Raw genomic sequence first — 20,700 nt, forward strand, 5'->3', positions numbered from 1 at the left:
TTTTATATTTTTAATTTTGATCATTTAGTTACAAAAAAATTATCCTAATATATTATTTAACTTAAATTATAAAAATATCCTAAATATACCTTTAAATTTTAAAAATTCTAAAATTTTATTTAATTTTTCGAAATGTTTAAAAATTACCTTGAATTTTAAAAAATTTCATTAATATTTTTAAATTTTTCTTAAAAATTTAAANAAATCAATTAATTTAATATATTATTTAACTTAAATTATAAAAATATCCTAAATATACCTTCAAATTTTAAAAATTCTAAAATTTTATTTAATTTTTCAAAATGTTTAAAAATTAACTTGAATTTTCAAAAATTTCATTAATATTTTTAAATTTTTCTTAAAAATTTAAAAATACTTAGGGTTAGTATCATATTTTAAAATACTTCTCAGATTTTTTTTTTAATTTAAGAATATTATTGAAATTCTAAAAATTTAAGAATATTTATTATACAAAAATACAAATTTTTTAGATATATATATATATTTTTATTAATTTAGTCTATTTTTATTTATTAAAAAAAAAAAACACTGTGGAGTGAAGTCCATCCATTGAATNTTAATTTAAGAATATTATTGAAATTCTAAAAATTTAAGAATATTTATTAGACAAAAAATACAAACTTTTTAGATATATATTATATTTTTTTTATTAATTTAGTCTATTATTTATTTATTTAAAAAAAAAAAACACTGTGGAGTGAAGTCCATCCATTGAATGGATTTAATCCGCAGAAGCGACCAAATTCATTTCCCCGAATTATATAATTATTAAAAAGAAATAAATGATTTTCTTTCCATTTTTTTTTCACTGAGCAAATAAAGGATCCTTTATCTTTATGATCCCTACGTATTTTTTTAATATTTTTCATCGTGATCTCCAATCTGCCACCATTTTAATTTTAATTCTTAATAATAATATCATTTTAAAACCATTATTATTATTATTATTATTATTATTATTATTATTATTATTATTATACGACCTCAAATGTCGTCTTGTCACAATACAACTCGTCCAATTTTTTATACGTATTATTTTAATTACATTTTAATTTAATTATTCCAATCCTTTTTAAAAAAGAATTCGATTTTTATATATAAATAACATAAAACTATATTGTAATGGTAAGAAATTATATTAAACATTATATTATATATATTATTGAATTTATTAAAAAATTATTCAGAATTAATATTTTTTTATAAAATAAATGAAAAGGATTGAAATTGAGAGAATTATTTAAAAGAAAAAAAAAGAAAGAAAAATGAGGCGCGTGGATGAAGACAAACGAACTTTCCCCGGTTTGGGGAAACCGAACCGGGTTTGGGGGGATTAAACGTGCAGCCTGTTCTCCTCTAAATGCGCGTTACATCCACTCGTTTTGAGCATCTCTGTAGAGCTGTGAGCGCATTTGTATGTCTCTTTCTCAATCTAACCCTTTGCCTCATCCCTCTCTTCCTTCTCCGCCGGCGCCTCCATCTCCCTTAAATTCTCCGCCTTCTCTTCCCCAAATCGCCGCATGAAATTTGATCCAACTCTCAGGTTTGTTCTTCTACTTACTTCTCCTATCCTTCCTCTGTTTCTCTTCTTCAATCGTTCATTGATTCTTGTTTCTTTTCTTTACTTTCTTTCAACTTGTATCTTTCTGCTCTGTGCTTGTTTGTTTCCCCTGTTTCGTGTTGCTGTGGAAGCAGGGAACGTGTTGGGGGGTTTTTGCGTATGAGGAATTTCTCTTCTGTTTTTGTTGTTTTTTGTTTTTGAATTTTCTGGATTCATTCACCCTGCAAGTGAAAGCGATTTGGTTTCTAATTTTGGTTTTGTTTTTGTTTTTTCCCCTCGCTCTGGTCATTTCTGTTTGTTTCTATGAATTTGACATGCACAGGATTGGTTTTGGTTGAGTTATGCGGAGAATTTGTGAATTATGTGTTATGAAGCTTGAGATGCATTTCAATTCACTGGGGAATGTTTTTTTCTCTATTGAATTAAGCTAAATTTTATTAGAAATGTCGACAAATCTACTCTCTTGGTCTCACTCTTTAACATATCATCGACTCGAGCTAGTTCATGTTTTAGATTGAAGACTGATGGAACAAGTGGGGTTTTATTTAGTTTTCTCTGTTACAATTTGGAAGACAATTCAGCCCAAATTCTCCCCCTTCTATAAAAGAAAAGAACAATAAAAATAAAGAACCGTATTCAAGTTCAAAATTTAGTATTAGATGTTCTGGTTGTGGCTTACAGCTGAAAAAGGTTATTTCTCTCATCCATCTGCACTCTTACAGCAATCAAACAGTTGAAATATTAATTATGTCATGCTGGCTGGCTGTTTGTTTCATTATTTTTCTTGAATTTCTCACGTCACCTCCTAGGATCCTTCTGCGTGCTATTGTTAAATTCATCTTTGGTGTGTAGATTTAATGTTGTCTTTCTGTTTACTGTAATCAACTTGATCTATTAGAAAAATTTGCATATAAACAATTGGATGCCTTTTCATCGAGTTAATAGCAATATGTGGAGCTGTGGAGTCGTGGAGTCTTACTGTCTGCTCAAGTTTGTGCATCTAACAGTTGCTTTGTATTTTAACCATTACCTCAATCGGTCTTTTTCAGAGCTATCGTCCTACTTAACAAAATATTCTTGTGATAGGGCTTGTTCCTAGTCAGAAACAAAGTGAAATCACCTTTCTTATTCTTTTATGTGACTAAGAAAGATGTTCGCTTCTTAAAATATCCCATATACGTGGGCAAACATACTTAAACCTCTCCATGCTATTTCCTTTTCAGTTAAGTTTAGTTGATTGATGTATGACAGCACTTTACCATCTTCCTTCTTGTTTATTTTATTATCTCTTCTAGAACAGATCAGCACAAGTTCTTTAGTGAACTATAGTTTTTAATCAATGGAATTGTTGGTGCAGGTTGATTGATAACCAATATGCCTCTTTAGAAGTTTCAAGTTTCCTTTGATTCATCAATATTTGGTGCATGTGATACGCTGAAGGTCTTATTCAATTGTAAAAGATGGATAGGTGTGACACTTCAGGATTTGTTAGTGGGGGCGGTATCTTATTTTTCAGAAACAATTCATCCTAGTTCCTTAGATTCTTTTTATTTTTCCTCAACATATTAGAAAATAAAATAGAACTAGTTTCATAGCTTTTCATTTTTAAATCCCGGAAGTCAGGGAGGCTGGTCTAATTCAATTCGGTCTTGGTAACAATATTTTAACTATAATTTAATGGGCTCGAGCGTTCAGAACTTGAATTTTGCTGCCAATTATTCTTTGAATGTACTAAAGATTTTGGGGAAGTCTTTCCAAGATGGAAAAACTGGAGCTGGAGACAGTGCAGATACTATTCTGCGACTTGATTCTACTGGTACTGGATCTTCGGTCCCCTGTAGGTCCATGTCGAAGGGAATGAAACGAAAGTGGAGTTTGGTTGAGAAATCCGTGGGTGGTCGGTCAGTTGGGTCTTCTTTGTCTCTTGGGTTTGTTCATTCCTCAAGTTCTTCTGATAGTAAGGGGAGTTCAGCAACTGAATGCACCAGAGTGTCCTCTGCTAAAGACACCGATGAGGAATCCTCAATGATACTTGATCTGGATTTTTCTCTCAATCTTGGTAATGATAAGGTAGCTAGCCCTAAAGAACCTGCCAATAAGTCGCTTAAAGTACATAAATTTAAACCGAAGGATGACTTGGAGTTGAGTCTCTCAACTGGGCTATGCGAATCTGATGTCACTTCAATTTATCAGGGTATTCCTTCACTTCAGTTGTCAATGGAGAAACCATTGACATTTGTTGAAACCTTAAACACAGATGATGGAGAAACATCATGTGGTTGGAAGCCAGGAACCGTCCAGCCAGTCATTTCTACCTCGTTGAATCCTCAGGTTGGCTACATTTTTCACCCAGTTACTGAGAAAGTGATGCCACCTGCAAATGTTCCAGACCTTTCCTCAAGCGTTTTAACCGTACCCAAAAGCTCAGTCACCTGTACTTCCGGGATAACACAACAGCTTCAAGAACGATTTAGTCGTAGTAGTAATTCCAAGATATGTCAAGTTGATGGATGTGGCAAGGGAGCCAGAGGTGCTTCTGGCCGTTGCATATCACATGGTGGCGGTCGGAGGTGTCAGAAACCTGGATGTCACAAGGGAGCTGAGGGTCGCACTGTATACTGCAAGGCCCATGGAGGTGGACGGCGATGTCAACATTTGGGTTGTACCAAGAGTGCAGAAGGACGCACAGACTATTGTATTGCCCATGGTGGGGGTCGAAGATGCAACAGTGAAGGATGCACTCGAGCGGCAAGAGGGAAATCAGGATTATGCATTCGTCATGGTGGTGGCAAGAGATGTCAAAAGGAGAACTGTACCAAGAGTGCAGAAGGCCTCTCCGGTCTTTGCATCTCTCATGGTGGTGGTAGGCGATGCCAAACGCCTGGGTGCACTAAAGGCGCACAAGGGAGCACCATGTACTGCAAGGCTCATGGTGGGGGTAAAAGGTGTACGTCTCCTGGTTGTACCAAAGGTGCTGAAGGAAGCACCCCATTTTGCAAGGGCCATGGTGGTGGTAAAAGGTGTGGATTCCAAGGAGGTGGTATTTGTACAAAGAGCGTCCATGGGGGTACCAACTTCTGTGTGGCACATGGTGGGGGCAAGAGATGTGCTGTTCCTGAGTGCACAAAAAGTGCTCGGGGAAGGACAGACTATTGCGTGCGTCACGGTGGGGGAAAAAGATGCAAGTTCGAAGGGTGTGGCAAGAGTGCACAAGGAAGCACAGATTTTTGCAAGGCACATGGTGGAGGAAAGAGATGTTCTTGGGGTCATCCTGGGTCCGAGTATGGCACCCGACCGTGTTGCCCATGCAATTCATTCGCAAGGGGGAAGATGGGTCTCTGTGCACTTCATAGTGGCCTGGTGCAAGACAAGAGGGTTCATGGGGGAGTCTCACTTGGATCTATTATTCAGGAGCCTAATCTCAGTCAGAAGGAGAAGATGAAAGGAGTAGTCAGGGAAGATTACATGAATGAAGATCTCATCAAGGTAGGAGGCAAAGTCGGTCCAAATCTTGCGCATGTTGCAGGCAGTGAAGCAGAAGAACCGTCGATCATTCCCGAAGGTAGGGTGCACGGTGGAAGTTTGCTGGCAATGCTTGCTTGCAGCTCTGGGTTAGGCTCAAGTAGTAGAAATGTAGTTTCTGGTCCTGAGCACTCGATGGAACCTCCCTCCATGCCTCGTAGTTGGGTGTGAAGCAATCTCAGCCTTCCTTTTACGTCCATCTGGTGTTACGGGCATGGTCGGTCGGTCGGTAATGTTGGTATCTCTCTGTCTCTCTGTCTCTCTCTCCTTGTTTAGTATCTGTCCATTATAAAGCTTGTTATTTATTGGTCCAAATGGAAAGACTCCTTAAGAGTGCTCTATATTGAGGGGGCAAATTCTCAGTATTGGGTTGTTGGTTTGTTGGCTTGTTCTTTCTTGTATATATTCTTTTAGATAATGTATGTGGAACAGGCTTCAAATGCAGCTCAGCAACCTGTAGGTTTGTTAATGTTGTCATTCTGGTTATGGATAAGGGCCCTTTTCCTGTGTCGAAGTTTGAGTTTGATAGCATTTTGGTAACCGTTCGAAGTTTGAGTTTGATAGCATTTGGTTGAAGTTTGAGTTTGATAGCATTTAGATTAGTTTTTGAGTTATCGTCGAGATTTGGGTTTTGATAGCATTAGCTGTCGAAGTTTGATTTGAGTTATCTCGTGAAGTTTTGAAAAAGTAGTTTATTTGTATTAAAAATATTTGTAGTTCATTTTTCTCTCTTCTTTCTCCTCCCTACCGTCCTTTCCCCTTCCCTCGTCCGTCCCTTGCCATTATCGTTTTATGTGTACTTTTGGTCTTTAAAGTTTGGGATCGATAGCATTTTGGTCGATGAATTTTCAAACTCCAGTCGGTCTCTCTTTTCATATTACATAACTGTAGCTAACAAAAGCTTTTGCCATCGTTATTTACCATTGGTTGGTGTCGAAGGAAGAAAATCATTCTTTAGCTCGACATTTAAACTCAATCAAACATATCTTAGATTTGACGAACACTAATTTTTTAAAAATAAAAAATTTACCTATACCCCAAACTAACAACCTCCCCTATTTCTAAAAATTATTTAAAATATTGAAACCAAAGTTAGCGAGTATATAAAACAAATTAAAATAGACGGAGGACAACGGAAAATCTTGGATTTGGATAATTTAAAGAGTAAATATACAATTTTCAATTTACATTTCATCAACAGCGTTTGTAGTCCAACGGTTAGGATAATTGCCTTCCAAGCAATAGACCTGAACATTTTCTCAAGTTTCACCAAAATTTCAAAATAAAAAGATTCTACAAATTAAAAAAAAAGAAAAAAAAAAGATTCTAAATATATAGGAGGTTCGTCCTCGAGGCTTCATATGTGGTCGGTTCTTTGTTTATTTCTTGAGTTAAAAAGTTTTCTATATTAAAAAGGAAGGCCTAAAATACAAGGCAAATTGCCTTCCAACAAATAATAAATTCAGGTATACATTCCCAATAAATGAATAATGGTTTTTTTTTTTAAAGAAATACTCAGAAGTAGAAATTTGTGTAAGAATATTAGAAAGAAAATTAAGTTTTTCTTCATAAACTTTTATGTTAAAATAGATAAACGAACAAGAACAAAACACTGTGTTGGTATAGAATTGCCTTACTCAAAAGCAGAAACTAAAATTTTTCCAAAAGCATAATAATTACTATTTTACCTATTCAACTTCCATAAACCTTAATAACTTGAAAAAGTACTTAGAAATCAATTACCCTTCCCAATCATCCTGTCATTTTAACCCATAAATTCTCAAAAGTTACATTTTAAGTTAAAATATAATATAAATAACATCATAGGAGGCATCACGGAAGCCGACACTAAAGTTTGTGTCTAGCTGAATATATAAATAAAGAGAATAAAGTCACAGTTAATTAGGTTATACATGTTAGACTTAGACTTAGAGCCTAAGTTCCCATGACTTTAATTAGGTTATACATGTTAGACTTAGACTTAGAGCCTAAGTTCCCATGACTTTGCTTTGAGCTTCCCCAAAAGGCCTCGAACCAATAGAATTAGTATTCCTCACTTATAAACCCATGATCATTCCGGACTTCCATCATCCAACAATACATAGACGTGATGATTATTAATTATGTTGGACCTTTCTTATGATGTGCTCTTATTAATGATGCAACTAAACTTACTTTAGCAGTTGGAAAGAAACTATTAATACCATGCCTCCCTATCACATCAAATATGCCTTTTTATCTTCTAAATTCAACTCTATAGTGCTGCTACATGATCCAAGCTTGTGCAAGGAACAGCAAAACTTTGACACACAATATGATCCATAATGATCAAAACCCATAAACAGATTTCACAAAAGGGAAGAATTTGAAGAAATCATGCACCAAAATAACCAAATCAAACAGATGAATGAAACAACTCTCACTTTATACATGAAACCCACTGTCAATTAAGTATAACATCCCTAAAATTTGTGGTTCACTAAGGCTTAACATGTAAGGAGAGCTATAAAATTATAGCAAAATCATGTGTAGTATCCGCAATCCATAAATTAATCCACATTGCCAACCCACTGATGAGAAGAGAAGAGAAGAAAAAGAAGAACAGATTCTTTCATGGATGAAACTTCAGGACGCCAATGACTAAGAAAAAGCCTATCAAATGCATATTTTGAAAACAACAACAAAAAAAACAGGACTACTACCACGGGTCGGGGGCGTCTCTCAAGCGATCTTTTTGTCCTTCAGAGGTCCTCTTGGGATTTTAGAAAGTACCTTCTCATCAAATACTACGTACTGCTTCTTGATCTCTGCAATTGCCTTCTCTGCCAAGGCGTCCACCTTATCGTCGTATTTCTCGTAGAACACAGGTACAGTGAAGAGCAAAATAACTCCTGTTACACATTGATTCGACAACGAGAAGTCACTAAAATGCAAGACTGGAGAGAACAAAACTAATTGAAATTGAAGTTCACACTGAAAACTTCCTCACCTATGTACAGCAAGGTTAGGAAATTGAACCAGGTTCCCACAATGGACAGAACCCACAAACCAGCAATTGCCTAGCAAACAAAATTATGGATACAAGATTCAGAACTAAATTTGAACTATTTTTGAATACTAGATTCAGAACTAAATCAAGAACAATATCCAAGAGGTAGAAGTTAACGTACAGAAAGAAAGATCTTCAAATCCCTTCCTGATGCGATCTCTCTCAAGACAGCAATGGCCCTATTGATCTCAACTCTCAATGCAGTGGCGATCTCTTTCACTGGCTCCTCCGGAATGTGAACTTGAGGAATGTGTGGCAGAGACCTGTACGAAAAAGGTGTCGGCATACAGTTAAGCGATGATGATTCAAAAGGTGAACCGTATGCCAAGCTAGAACAACTTACTTGTTAATGAAGAAAGAAGCATTGGACCACAAAAACACTACTGCCAGAGCAGCCATACAAATGTGGCAAATCAAGGTCAGAAAGTGATATTCAAGCAACTCAAACAAAATCCATGCGACTGTTGCTCCTCCTAGAACTCCACCGGATACCTTTTTGTTTCTCCAAAGGAAGATATCAGCCGCTGTAGAGAATAGATTAAAACAGCAGAGGGAAAGCAATGATTCATTAGATACACCAATGAAAATTCATTCCGTAACATCAAAATGTTCTTTACATAGACTGAATTTCAAGCTATAATGAATCAGGAAGAGGAACAATTGACACTATTTTGAAGTTATAAAAGGTGTTAATACGCATCGCAAAGTTGAAAAATCGAAATGTCATGCATGATTGTAAACCAACTATTGGAGGATGAAACAGGATCAACTGAAAGCGTATGCTAAAATTGTAGATAGATCCAGATCTACAAACTCAACTAAAAGTTTCATAAAATAAAAGACGAACTATCCATGAGACGCCGATCCACTTCAGACGCCATAAATCGCTCCCGAAGCAGCGAAGAACATCAATATAAAAATAAGATCATCTGGATTCAACATCCATCCATTTCCTCAAACAGTTAATCATCTTAGAAGCAAACAAATCAAAACCATGCATTCAAATCGAAACACACAAAAAAAAAAAAAAAAAAAAAAAAAAAAAAAAAAAAAAAAAAAAAAAAAAAAAAAANAACTTATCTATACAACAAAACCAGGAAATCAGGCAGAGGAACATTTCCACGAAGACAAAATAACGAAAAAATTACTTACGTTTTCCCCCACCGAAAACCCTGTGGACAGGCCTTTCCCTACCGAAGAGACGATAAATCTTGGATTTAATAGAACCAGAAGTGTCAACCTTTTCATTGTCGGAATCGGAAGAAGAGGAATCATGAGCGTGAATCTTCCCGGAAATCTTATCAATCAACGACTCACCTTTGGGCTCATCGTGGTCGTGATGCTCGGCCATAACCACTACCAAAGAACAAGCGCTTCAACAAATTCAAAAAAGCACTTACAAAAATGGTTCCAAAACTGAACCGATCCAAAATCAAAACCCGTTCCGCTCAGAGAAATCCACAACTACGAAGGTTGATTATTCCCCCAGAGCGCGGTGTCTCTCCGTTCGTCTGTGTCTATATAAACAAAGGATGAATCATGAATGAGGAATCTGAGCCGTCGAAAGAGGTCGAACCAGATTTAGAGCCCCATCTTCATTTTTAGGTTTTCCATTGATAGCCACAAAGGTAAGAGCCCAAACGAAGACTCCATTAAGAAATCGCTTGCGATTCGAACACGTCGCCTTTTGCTGACGACAGAATCTTCACTGCTTCATATTTCAAAATTTAAATCCCCTCACGCACCACGTGACTTCCCTCCACTCCACGTGCTCCCTTTCTTAACCCACTCCCCCTTTTATCTTCCGCCACGTGGTTTCTACGGACGCTCCCGATTTTCTTTTCTTTTCTTTGATTTTTAAATTTTTTAATCCTCCAATTGACATTTTTATTTTGTATAATCCAAACTTAAAATAAAATTATCATTTCAGTTTTTTATTTCAATAATGGCGTTTTTAATGCATTTTTTAAAAATAAATATATTAAATTTAAAAGCACTCTTTTTTATCGAGCTTTTCTTGTCTAGGTTAGTGTCTTTCAAATGATTTAACTTATTTGGGAGAGAACGAAACATTCTTTAAATGTATGAAAATCTCTCCCTCTCATATGCATTAACGTCGAGGGAAAGCACAAAAAGAATAATATTTGCTAGCAGTAAGTTTGAGCTATATAAATCATATCAGAGTCAAATACCAGACGATGTGCCAATAGGGAGGCTGGACACTGGCGACGTGCCAGCAAGAACGTTGGCCTCGAGGAGATGGGTTATGAGACCTCACATCGATTGGAGAAAGAAACGAGTGCTAGCGAGGACGCAAGACCCTGCATCAATTAGACAGAAGAACAAGTGTCTGTGAAGACACTAAACCCCAAAAAGGGATGAATTTAAGATTTTGGTATAAATAGATTATGATTGGGGTTTAAAAATATATTTAATTTTTGTATTTTATTTAAAAAATACTTTTAAAATTTCAAAAGATTCACTAATGCTTTTAAATAAAAAAAAAATAAAAAAAATGTAGTTTTAGATAAAAATCTTATTATTTTATTTCAAAAATATATTTAAACTTTCAAACCGGTTTAAAAAATATTTTAAATTTTTTATTCTTAAAATTTAAAAAGTAACAAAAAAAAAAATTATTCATAAGTATATAATCAATAACATATTTAAAAAATACACATAAATTTTATTATTTTTACGAATAATAAGAATATATTTATTAATTTAGTTATTTTTCAAAAACAACCCAGCTTCATTCTTATTAATTTTCTAAATTTGTATTTTTATTCTTATCAAAATAACTATCTTAAAGTGGTTAATATTTTAATACTAAATTAGGAATATTCACTTGTAATATGATATTTAGGTAAAAGTATACCAAAATTTAATTCCAATTTCATCCATGCATGTAGCCCACGTGTTATGTTCTAATTGGTACGGACAAACCATAGGTTAGTTTTCCAACTCTAAATTTTGGTAAGTGTCGAATGGCATGAGAAAAGAAAAAAAAGAGAGAAAAAAATAATAATGAATCTAAATAAGAATTATATTGAAAATTACCTAATTAACATTTTATTTAGTTGAGATTAAATTAAAAAAAAAAAAATGCAATATTTTATTTTAAAAACTTGTAAAAAAATGCTATTAATTTTTTTAATTTTTTTTAAAAAAGTTTAAAAATATTATTATAATTAATAGTCCAATAAAAAAATACTCATAAACTTTTAAAATAATATTAATACTGTTTGACTTTTATTTTTTCAAAAAAATTATTATTTATGGACGTATGTTTTTTAATGACTTTAAGCGAAATATGAAGTATAGATAAATATATTTTTATTTTTTAAAATGTTAAGAATATTTTCGAAACAAATAAAAAATTTCATAATTTAGAAAAAAAAAAGAAAAAAAAACTGTTTATTAATTTTCTAGAAGCAAAATAAATAAATAAATAAATAAATAAACATTTGGTAATCCATTTATTAATGGCCCCAAGGAAAAAAGAAAAATTCACACTGTACATACAACTAAATCTTAAAAAAACTTAGGTTGACCTAATTACAATCTACAACCTTGATAGCTTTAGATTGAACTGTCATCATTTCTTCGTTATAATTTCTTATCTTACTCCAATGCCTTCTATAAATATCGAAGAAGTGTCTCTTTTGCACCATCGTCCAACTCGAGAATATTCAATTTCAAAGCAAGAACAAGATGATACGGCAACAATGGAAACCTATTATTTTCGTTTGTGTTCTTATGTCGGTAGCTTTTACGGCCTACTCGTTGCCTCTTTCGACCAGCGGAAGATGGATCGTCGATGCTACAACAGGTCAACGTGTGAAGTTAATGTGTGTAAATTGGCCATCACACATGGAAGCCATGTTGGTGGAGGGCCTTCAATTCAAGCGGCTTGATGATATTGCTGCCTTGATAGTGAAGTTGCGGTTTAATTGCGTGCGTTTGACATACCCAATTTATATGTTCACACGCTACGCTAATTTGACTGTTCAACAATCTTTTCAAAAATTGGATTTGAAAGAGGCCATAACAGGCATAACTCAAAACAATCCTTCTATTTTGAACATGACAATCGTTGAAGCTTATGTTGCAGTAGTTGATTCACTTACTGCACATGGAATTATGGTCGTTTCGGATAATCATGTAAGTCAACCAGGATGGTGTTGTGGTAATGACGATGGCAATGGCTTCTTTGGAGATCGTTATTTCGATCCTCAAGAATGGCTACAAGGACTCCGTTTGGCCGCTGAAACCTTAAAGAACAAGTCTCACGTATGTTTTTTTTTTTTTTTTTTTTTTTTTTTTTTTTTTTTTTTTTNATAACCGCTATTAGTTCTAATGGTTTGAAAATTTTCATTTACACATTAAGTTTTATTTTATATGATTTTTGACCATCTCCACGATAATATATTTGCAAAAGGTGGTAGCAATGAGCTTGAGAAACGAGCTGCGAGGAGGACACCAAAAAGAGGACGTGTGGTATCAATACATGAGTGAAGGAGCTAAGCTCATTCACCAAATTAACCCAAATGTTTTAGTTGTAGTTTCGGGACTAAGCTACGACACTGATCTCGGCTTCTTGAAAAACAGACCCATGGGGTTCAACTTAGACAACAAGCTTGTATTTGAGATTCACTTGTACTCTTTCTCACATAATGGTCGTGGTTGGATGTCGAAGCCATTAAACACATTCTGTGCTAGTAGCAATCAAGGATTTGAAGACCGAGCAGGGTTTCTTGTGAGAGGACAAAACTCAACGCCATTGTTGGTGAGTGAATTTGGGATCGACCAAACAGGCGCAGATGAGGGTCAAAATCGATTTTTGAACTGCTTTTCTACCTACCTTACCGAAAATGATTTTGATTGGGCCTTATGGGCTTTACAAGGTAGTTACTATCGTCGTGACGGTATGATAAATTCTCAGGAAACATACGGCGTCTTAGATTCCAATTTTACCGGTGCAAAAAAGCCCAATTTCCTTCAGAAGTTCGAGCTTTTACAAACTAAACTTCAAGGTATAACCTTTTTTTTTTTTTCTATTTAAAAACTAAGATTATTTTCTTCCCATTTTTTAGGTCTTACATTTTTTTTTTACTAATCCAAGAATAATGATTGTTCTTTAACAACAGATCCAAGTTCAAAGCAGACAACATCGTTCATAATGTACTATCCTCTTAGTGGTGAATGTGTACTAACAAATGAAAAAAATCAATTAGCACTTGGTGGATGTAACCATTCTTATCGTTGGAGCCATGAAAAAGATGGTGCACCAATGAGGTCGGTAGGATCTAAATTGTGTTTAAAAGCGGTAGGAGATGGGCAACCTCCAATTCTCAATGAAGACTGCTCGAGCCAACAAAGTGCTTGGAAATATGCTACAGAGTCGAAGCTTCAACTAGCCTCCACTAACGAACAAGGACAAGCTTTGTGCTTGCAAAGTGATCCTACTTCAGGTCTAATCGTGACTAAGAACTGCATGTGTTTGAATGATGCCGAGTGTCGTGAAGATCCACAAAGTCAATGGTTCAAGCTTGTCCCGTCCAATGTAATTCCCAGTTAATTGAACTTCAAATTTAGATCTTTGTAATAAGTCAAAGTTTATAAACGATATTTCCACCGATAGAGTTTTTATTTTTTATTTTTTTAACCTCATTTTTCTTTTAAAAATAAATTCTTTGATTTTGAAGATAATATTCTTTTTATAATTTTTTTTTAATATTTATTCCAAAAAATATTAAATATAAATATATAGTNCGGTCTCTTTTGCATCATCATCCAACTCGAGAGCATTCAATTTCAAAGCAAGGCCAAAATGACTGGACAAGAACGGAAAAATATTGTTTTAGTTTGTGTTTTTGTGTTGTTAACGTTCAAGGCCTATTCGTCGCCTCTTTCAACCAATGGAAGGTGGATCGTCGATGCCACAACAGGCCAACGTGTGAAGTTAATGTGCGTAAATTGGCCAGGGCACATGCAAGCCATGTTGGCAGAGGGCCTTCATCTCAGGCCGCTCGATAATATCGCCGCCTCGGTTGCAAAGTTGCATTTCAATTGTGTGCGTTTGACTTACTCAATCCACATGTTCACACGCCACGCCAACTTGACTGTTCAACAATCCTTTGAGAACTTCGATTTTAAAGAGGCCATGGCAGGCATAGCCAGAAACAATCCTTCTATATTGAACTTGACACTCGTTGAGGCATATGAAGCAGTAGTTGATTCACTTGGTGTACATGGAATCATGGTAGTTTCGGACAATCATATAAGTCAACCTAGATGGTGTTGCAGTGTTGATGATGGCAATGGCTTCTTTGGAGATCGCTATTTCGATCCTCAAGAATGGCTACAAGGAATCCGTTTGGCGGCTCAAACCCTAAAGAGCAAATCCCAGGTGTGTCTTCGTTCTTTCATTTTGCAATTTTTGCTCCATACTAATTCAAGTATCAAACAACGGTTGCTCTCAACACAGATCCAAATTCAAATATGACAACATCGTTCACAATATACCATCCTTCGAGTGGTGAATGTGTGCGAATGAACAAAAAGCATCAACTAACGATCGGTAGTTGTAAGACTTCTAATCGTTGGAACCATGAAGAAGACGATGCACCAATTAGGTTGGCAGGATCTATATTGTGTTTAAAAGCCGTCGGAGATGGGCTCTATCCAATTCTCTCCCGAGATTGCTCAAGCAGACAGAGTGCTTGGAAATACGCTTCAAGCACGAAGCTTCAACTAGCCACCATTGATGAACAAGGACAAGCCTTGTGCTTGCAAACTCCTTCTCGTTCTCGTCTAATTGTGACTAACAAGTGCACGTGTCTGAGTGACTCTCAATGTCAAGGAGACCCATAAAGCCAATGGTTCAAGCTTGTTCCATCTAATGTATTTCCTAATTAATCGGGTCGTTGAAGCATTCATTTATGAATTGGTCAATGTACGATAAGGGAATATGAATAATTGTTAATTCTTTGTACTCCATCAATGTCCTCGTTGTTCGTCGCTATTTGCTGGCTTAGCCTCGTTTTCTAAACCATTTTCACAAACAAGGAGGCCAAATCACGGGTCATTTGTGCCACGAGCAACTCGATTTTTATCTGCCTGACTCACTCGAGTGCGAGTGCAAGTACTGCACAATCACTTTGTGAGTCTCAAAATAGTTCAACTGTGACCGTTGGTACCAAAGTCAAGTTGGCTAGTTGAGCACGCCTCATATTGACCGACTAGTCGATCACCATGAAACTCTCGAGACATTTTTTATGATTCTAACTCGAAGTTATGCCATACAAACTAAAACATCGTAATTACAAACGATACCCTTGAGCCTATAATCAAAACCAACAAAAACAAATAATAATTAACAAACCCTTAAAGTCAAATCCTGTTCTTCCTCTATTGGCAAGCGAGATTTTGGACGCCATGGGAGCTCAAATTCAAGCTCATAGTACATTTCAACATAGAAACTTTCTTCTCCTTGAACAATTTCAACAAACGAACCCTTCCCTTAAACTCGGCGATGCAGCTCATATTCATCGTCTTCAACATCGCCAAGTCATGGCTGAAGTAATCCACGTCAACAAAGCTCGAATTGGGTTTCACTTTCACCGTAAAGTTCGCTTTTTTATTACTCTTGGCATTTACCGACACCGTTTTCACCTCGCCGATTCCGACCGCCACGCCGTAGTAAATCAATGTGGTGTTCGTTACTTCCTCGTACTTGAACTCCCCGAAATTGGGATTTTCCATTGTGATTTCGGCGATTAATGTGGCGTCCATAAAAGGGGTCGGTGAAAAGCCGTAGTGGAGATTTTTTACCGTGACGGAGGTTAATTTCACTGTGGGAGTTTTTACCCGGACGACGACAAGGCCGAGGATCAAAGCGGCGATGCAGGCAACAGCGGCAATCGCGAAGAGGTAAATGCAGAAGGTGTTGATGCATTTCTCTGATGCTTTGCGCCTTGATCGGAGTGTGGCCGGTCGGTCGTTGGGAGGTTGGCCGGCCGCCATTGATTCCGGCTGGAGAAGGAGGGGATTTGATGTGGCTGTAAAGGGAATGGTTTTATAGAAGGAAGTGGAATGGGGTGTGATAAATTGGGTGTTTTTAATGAAACAAAACGGTGGTTTTAATTTATTTGCTGTAATTTTAAGCGTTTTCTTTTGACGTTTCAAAGCTTTTTTTTTTTTTTTTTTTTTTTTTTTTTTTTTTTTTTTTTTTTTTTTTTTTTTTTTTTTTTTTTTTTTTTTNCTTGTCTCTTTAATAGGATTTAATTGTCCAATTCTCCTACTTACCAATTTGGTTCATTTTACCCATTGGTAATTGGGATTGAGACAGCCGAGACTCTTACAAGAGGTGGCGGTGGAGAATTTTTCGAAATGGGCAAAAGCCTGATGGAGCAATGACAGCGGAGGTAGAAGGTTTATGGGTCAAGCCTGATGGAGCAATGACAGTGGAGGTAGAAGGTTTATGGGTCGAAGGTTTATGGGTCAAGCCTGATGGAGCAATGACAGTGGAGGTAGAAGGTTTATGGGTCAAGCCTGATGGAGCAATGACAGTGGAGGTAGAAGGTTTATGGGTCGTGAACTTCTTTTTCTGGAGAAGAAGCGTTCACTTTACACATTGAGATGGAGACACTCCCAGATTCCTATGAGAGGCCGTAGTGGGGAATTTTTCACAATGAGCGAAAGCCTAATGGAGCAATGTTGCATGGAGGTATGCAATGTTGTGTGGAGATAAAAGGCCTACAAGTCGTGAACCAATGTTGCATGGAGATAAAAGGCCTACAAGTCGTGAACTTTGTTCAGAGAAGAAACAATGACGGTATTCTCGCCTAATGGAGCAATGTCGCGTGAAGATAAAAGGCAGGAGAAGAAACAATGACGGGACAGTATTTAGTAAATAAGCATAGGTTAACTCGTGAGCAAGATGTAAACAAAAGTTGACTAAATTGAGTGTTCTCGGAGTAGGCCGAGCTTGATGTATAATTTTCCCATAAATTAATTAATTAATCCAAAAAGATTTGAAATAATATGTAAATAATTGAAACTTCAACGCCTAGTTGCCTCTGCCAAAAAAAAAAAAAAAAAAAATAAATTAAATGTAAATTAATTAATCTACTTCATTATTGCAATTATACAATATTTCTTAATACTCCATAACTTATCCAATATTACATTTATTACCCATACAAGTTATCCCCAAAATATAATAATTATAACTAAATTCCTTAACCACATAGCTTTTAAAAAAAAAAATCAAATTAAAATATGTATATATATATATATATATATATATATATATATTATATGAAATAATAAAGCATAAGAGTATTATTTACATCAGAAAACCTCCAAAATTGTAAGAAAAATAAAATAAAATGAATTTAAGAATTCAATAACTAATTGGGGCCATGGAGTTCATGGATTCCGATACTGATGGCTACTCGCAAACCCAATTATGCTGAATTTGATGAGTATTCAAATCCAGGATCATGGAACACCTAATCTCCGACGAGGCCCTCCGCCGGAAAATATGAATCAATCGGACTCTGCCTCTCAAATTCGCGAAGCTACTCAGATTCAACAGCCGGGAATTGTTGTAATTGGCGCTGATGTTCTTGGCGGAAGCATGGACGGTGACATTCATGGTTTTGGTGCCTTTGGCCTTGGCTCTGCCGGCGCCGGTAGTGGTCTGGCCGACGATGGCACCGGCGTAGATGAAACCGACAGAGGCGTGGTCGAAATTGAAGGGGCCGAAGTTGGAATTGTCGACGGCGAGTTGGGCGGTGAGGGTGAGGTTAAGGGAGGGAGAAGAGGAATTGGTGTTGGAGAGGGAGAATTTGGCGACGGAGAGAGAGGAGAAGTGGAGAGCAGGGGAATTGACGCGGAGGACGATGAGAGCGAAGATTAAAACGGCGACGGAGAGGAAGACGAAGGCGGAGAAGACGTAGATGAAGCATTTGTTGGAGCGTTCCTTTTTTAGGGCTTTGAATGTGGTGAGATGTCGGTGTTGTTCTTCGTCGGATTTGTGGTGAGCTTGGTAGTGCGCTATTGGGAAGCTCTGGCTGTCGTCCGCCATTGTTGAACGGAATTTCTTGTTCTTGTTGCAGAGAAGAACAGGAAGAAGAAGAAAAAGGGTTTTGGGAATTGGGATTTGGAGAGAGAAAGAGAGGAATTTATAGGGAGGAGAGAGAACAACGGTTAGAGAGAATGGGAATCGGAGAGGTCAGTTTTGGAATGCGCCGGCGGAGGTCTGTTTTGTGGGTTTAGGGTTATTTAAGTCAGGTTTTATGGTTTTGAATTCACAGCGATTTAGTCAAACATATTATATTATATTATATTATATATATATATATTAAATAGGTCGGAAATTAATTGACGAAAATTTCAAGGATTTATTAGACATAAAATTAAAAAATCAAGAATTGATTTAAAATTTGAAGAAAAGAAAGGTTAAACTTGTAATTTAATATTTTATATATTTTTTTAAAATATTACTGTGATAATAAAGGGTAAAGATACGAAGATTAATCAATTTGAAATATTAAGAAAAAAACGTGCATTATTTGAATGTGTTATCGGTAGGTAAAAAAAAAGTTTTGATTTAATCACGGTAATTTATATAAATTTAAATATAAATATTTTTAATTAAACAAATTTGAATATAACTTGGAGATAATAAATGTTGTTTAATTAGTATAATAAAGTTATTAAATGAATATATATATATATATATATATATATATATATATATNTATATATATATATATATATATATATATATATATATATATATATATATATATATATATATATATATATATATATTCTAAGTAAAGATATTTACCTAAAATGGGAAAAAAATATAGAATTTTTGGAATTAAGAAAAATAGAGAAATTTGTAGTTTGTAAGAAATATCTAAGAAAAAGAAAAGGAAATATGAAAATATCTCTATCAATTTAAGGATAGAAACTGTCAAAAGACAATTAAATTTAAAGCATTTAATTTTATTAAATGACATGTTTCATAAAGTCCTTCCAAATTAATAACCAAAAAATAATATATATTTTTTTTTTTTAAATTTCACAGAATATCCTAAATGCCCTTCTTCCTCCCCGATTCTGAAGTCGGTGTGCTTATAATTATTTTTTTATGATTTATTTTTCAATTTTAACGAAAATTAATTTAATCTAAAATTTTATGGTTGTTATATTAAGTTTATTGTTTAACCACAATTATCTCTAAAAATGTCTCAATCTAATCCACTAACACTCTGCGGTGGAATTAGGGGACCCAATCCCTCTAAATTAAGGAGCTTGATACGCGACACCGCCACATCACATGCCAACTAAGGGATGAGGGAATTGACCGACTAAATGATGATAAAAAGCACAACAAATAAGACAGGTCGTTTTTTCTTTTTTCTTTTTTTTTTTCTTATTAGGTAAGAAAGTTGAGTTATATTAAATTGATTATTTAACCATAATTATCTCTAAAAATGTCTCAATCTTATCCACTAACACTACGAACACTCTGGGTGAAATTAGGGAACCCAATCCCTCTAAATCAAGGAGCCACGTGTCAGACATGGTGACGGCACCGCCCTAAGAAGCCAGTTGTAATGAGGGAATTGACCGACTAAACGACCATACAAAGGGCAATTGACCTCAAATATGGTAAATGACGATAAAGGACAATTGATGTAGAAACTTTTTGATAATGGGACTTTTAAGTAAAAGAAAAGCACAACAAATAAGACTGAAGAATTAATGGAACTTTTTTTTTTTTTTTCCTTTTTTGGTAAGGAAAAATCAATAAACACGGTTCAAAATTGACACGTTTCTTATATTGTTAACCATTTTTCTTTTACTTTTGTTAAAATAAACTAATTTCTTTTGTTTCTTATTCTTCTGTTGTTGGGGTAATTTCTTCGTGTATGTTTCAAATACCGGGATCATTGAAGTACTCCTAATTTTCAAAGGGTGTTTGATTTTCAAAATTTTGAAGTCTTTCTTTCTATTTCTAAATTTTTCGCTCGGGTTTCCAACTTCTGAACCTACCAAAGAGAAGAACACATTTATTTATTATAAAACTCTCATGAATAGCGTATGCTCGAACATAACCAGCTCATATGATCTTAGACCCCATTTCAATATGACCCAATTTGACCATCTATGCTTGATCATAGAACCATTGGTCTAAGAAAAGATTTTGTTGAATCAACTAGTTCACATTCTATTTATATTTTATTATTATTATTTTAAAGTATTTACACCACTGTTATGTTATATTTAATACTTAAATTTTAAAATAAGAATTGTAAAAAGTTATGCACTATGAGCTACTTTGAACTGTGACATGCATTATTGGACTAAAAATATTAGTAAATATATAGTCTTTGTCTTTTTCTAATAAGATAATATAAAGGAAACCTCCATTTAATCTTAAAAGGTTGGAATTGAAAATTTAATATTGAACTCACATTCTATATATATATATATATATATATATATATATATATATATATAT

At 35.0% G+C, this 20,700-nt stretch overlaps 5 protein-coding genes across 6 annotated transcripts; 3 read left to right on the top strand and 2 right to left on the bottom strand.

The window, feature by feature from the left end:
* The first annotated feature begins 1,391 nt into the window (after positions 1-1,391).
* Positions 1,392-5,618, top strand: LOC111808504. Of its 2 annotated transcripts, XM_023694520.1 has the most exons (3): positions 1,395-1,564; positions 2,096-2,272; positions 2,940-5,618. In XM_023694520.1, the coding sequence occupies exon 3, from the start codon at positions 3,260-3,262 to the stop codon at positions 5,273-5,275; it is 2,016 nt and encodes a 671-aa protein (XP_023550288.1). In that variant the 5' UTR covers positions 1,395-1,564; positions 2,096-2,272; positions 2,940-3,259; the 3' UTR covers positions 5,276-5,618. The 2 variants fall into 2 exon arrangements, with proteins under 2 accessions (XP_023550287.1, XP_023550288.1); XM_023694519.1 differs by lacking the exon at positions 2,096-2,272 and having other exon boundaries at positions 1,392-1,564.
* Positions 5,619-7,508: 1,890 nt separating this feature from the next.
* LOC111809209 (reticulon-like protein B2) lies at positions 7,509-9,807 on the bottom strand. The gene is made up of 5 exons (XM_023695600.1): positions 9,306-9,807; positions 8,497-8,677; positions 8,275-8,416; positions 8,094-8,163; positions 7,509-7,995 (listed from the first exon to the last, which is right to left on the bottom strand). The coding sequence occupies exons 1-5, from the start codon at positions 9,502-9,504 to the stop codon at positions 7,826-7,828; spliced, it is 762 nt and encodes a 253-aa protein (XP_023551368.1). The 5' UTR covers positions 9,505-9,807; the 3' UTR covers positions 7,509-7,825.
* A 2,105-nt stretch (positions 9,808-11,912) lies between these two features.
* LOC111808641 lies at positions 11,913-13,734 on the top strand. Its single transcript, XM_023694755.1, has 3 exons — positions 11,913-12,446; positions 12,595-13,189; positions 13,304-13,734. The coding sequence occupies exons 1-3, from the start codon at positions 11,913-11,915 to the stop codon at positions 13,732-13,734; spliced, it is 1,560 nt and encodes a 519-aa protein (XP_023550523.1).
* Positions 13,735-14,154: 420 nt separating this feature from the next.
* On the top strand, positions 14,155-15,029 carry LOC111808642. Its single transcript, XM_023694756.1, has 2 exons — positions 14,155-14,565; positions 14,616-15,029. Exons 1-2 carry the CDS (start codon positions 14,155-14,157, stop codon positions 15,027-15,029), a joined length of 825 nt encoding a protein of 274 aa, XP_023550524.1.
* A 537-nt stretch (positions 15,030-15,566) lies between these two features.
* LOC111808643 (late embryogenesis abundant protein At1g64065) lies at positions 15,567-16,181 on the bottom strand. The gene has a single exon (XM_023694758.1). It carries the CDS (start codon positions 16,179-16,181, stop codon positions 15,567-15,569), a length of 615 nt encoding a protein of 204 aa, XP_023550526.1.
* Between the last annotated feature and the right edge of the window lie 4,519 nt (positions 16,182-20,700).

This window comes from Cucurbita pepo, chromosome LG13, assembly GCF_002806865.2.
Source record: "Cucurbita pepo subsp. pepo cultivar mu-cu-16 chromosome LG13, ASM280686v2, whole genome shotgun sequence".
In the NCBI taxonomy this organism is placed as follows: Eukaryota; Viridiplantae; Streptophyta; class Magnoliopsida; order Cucurbitales; family Cucurbitaceae; genus Cucurbita; species Cucurbita pepo.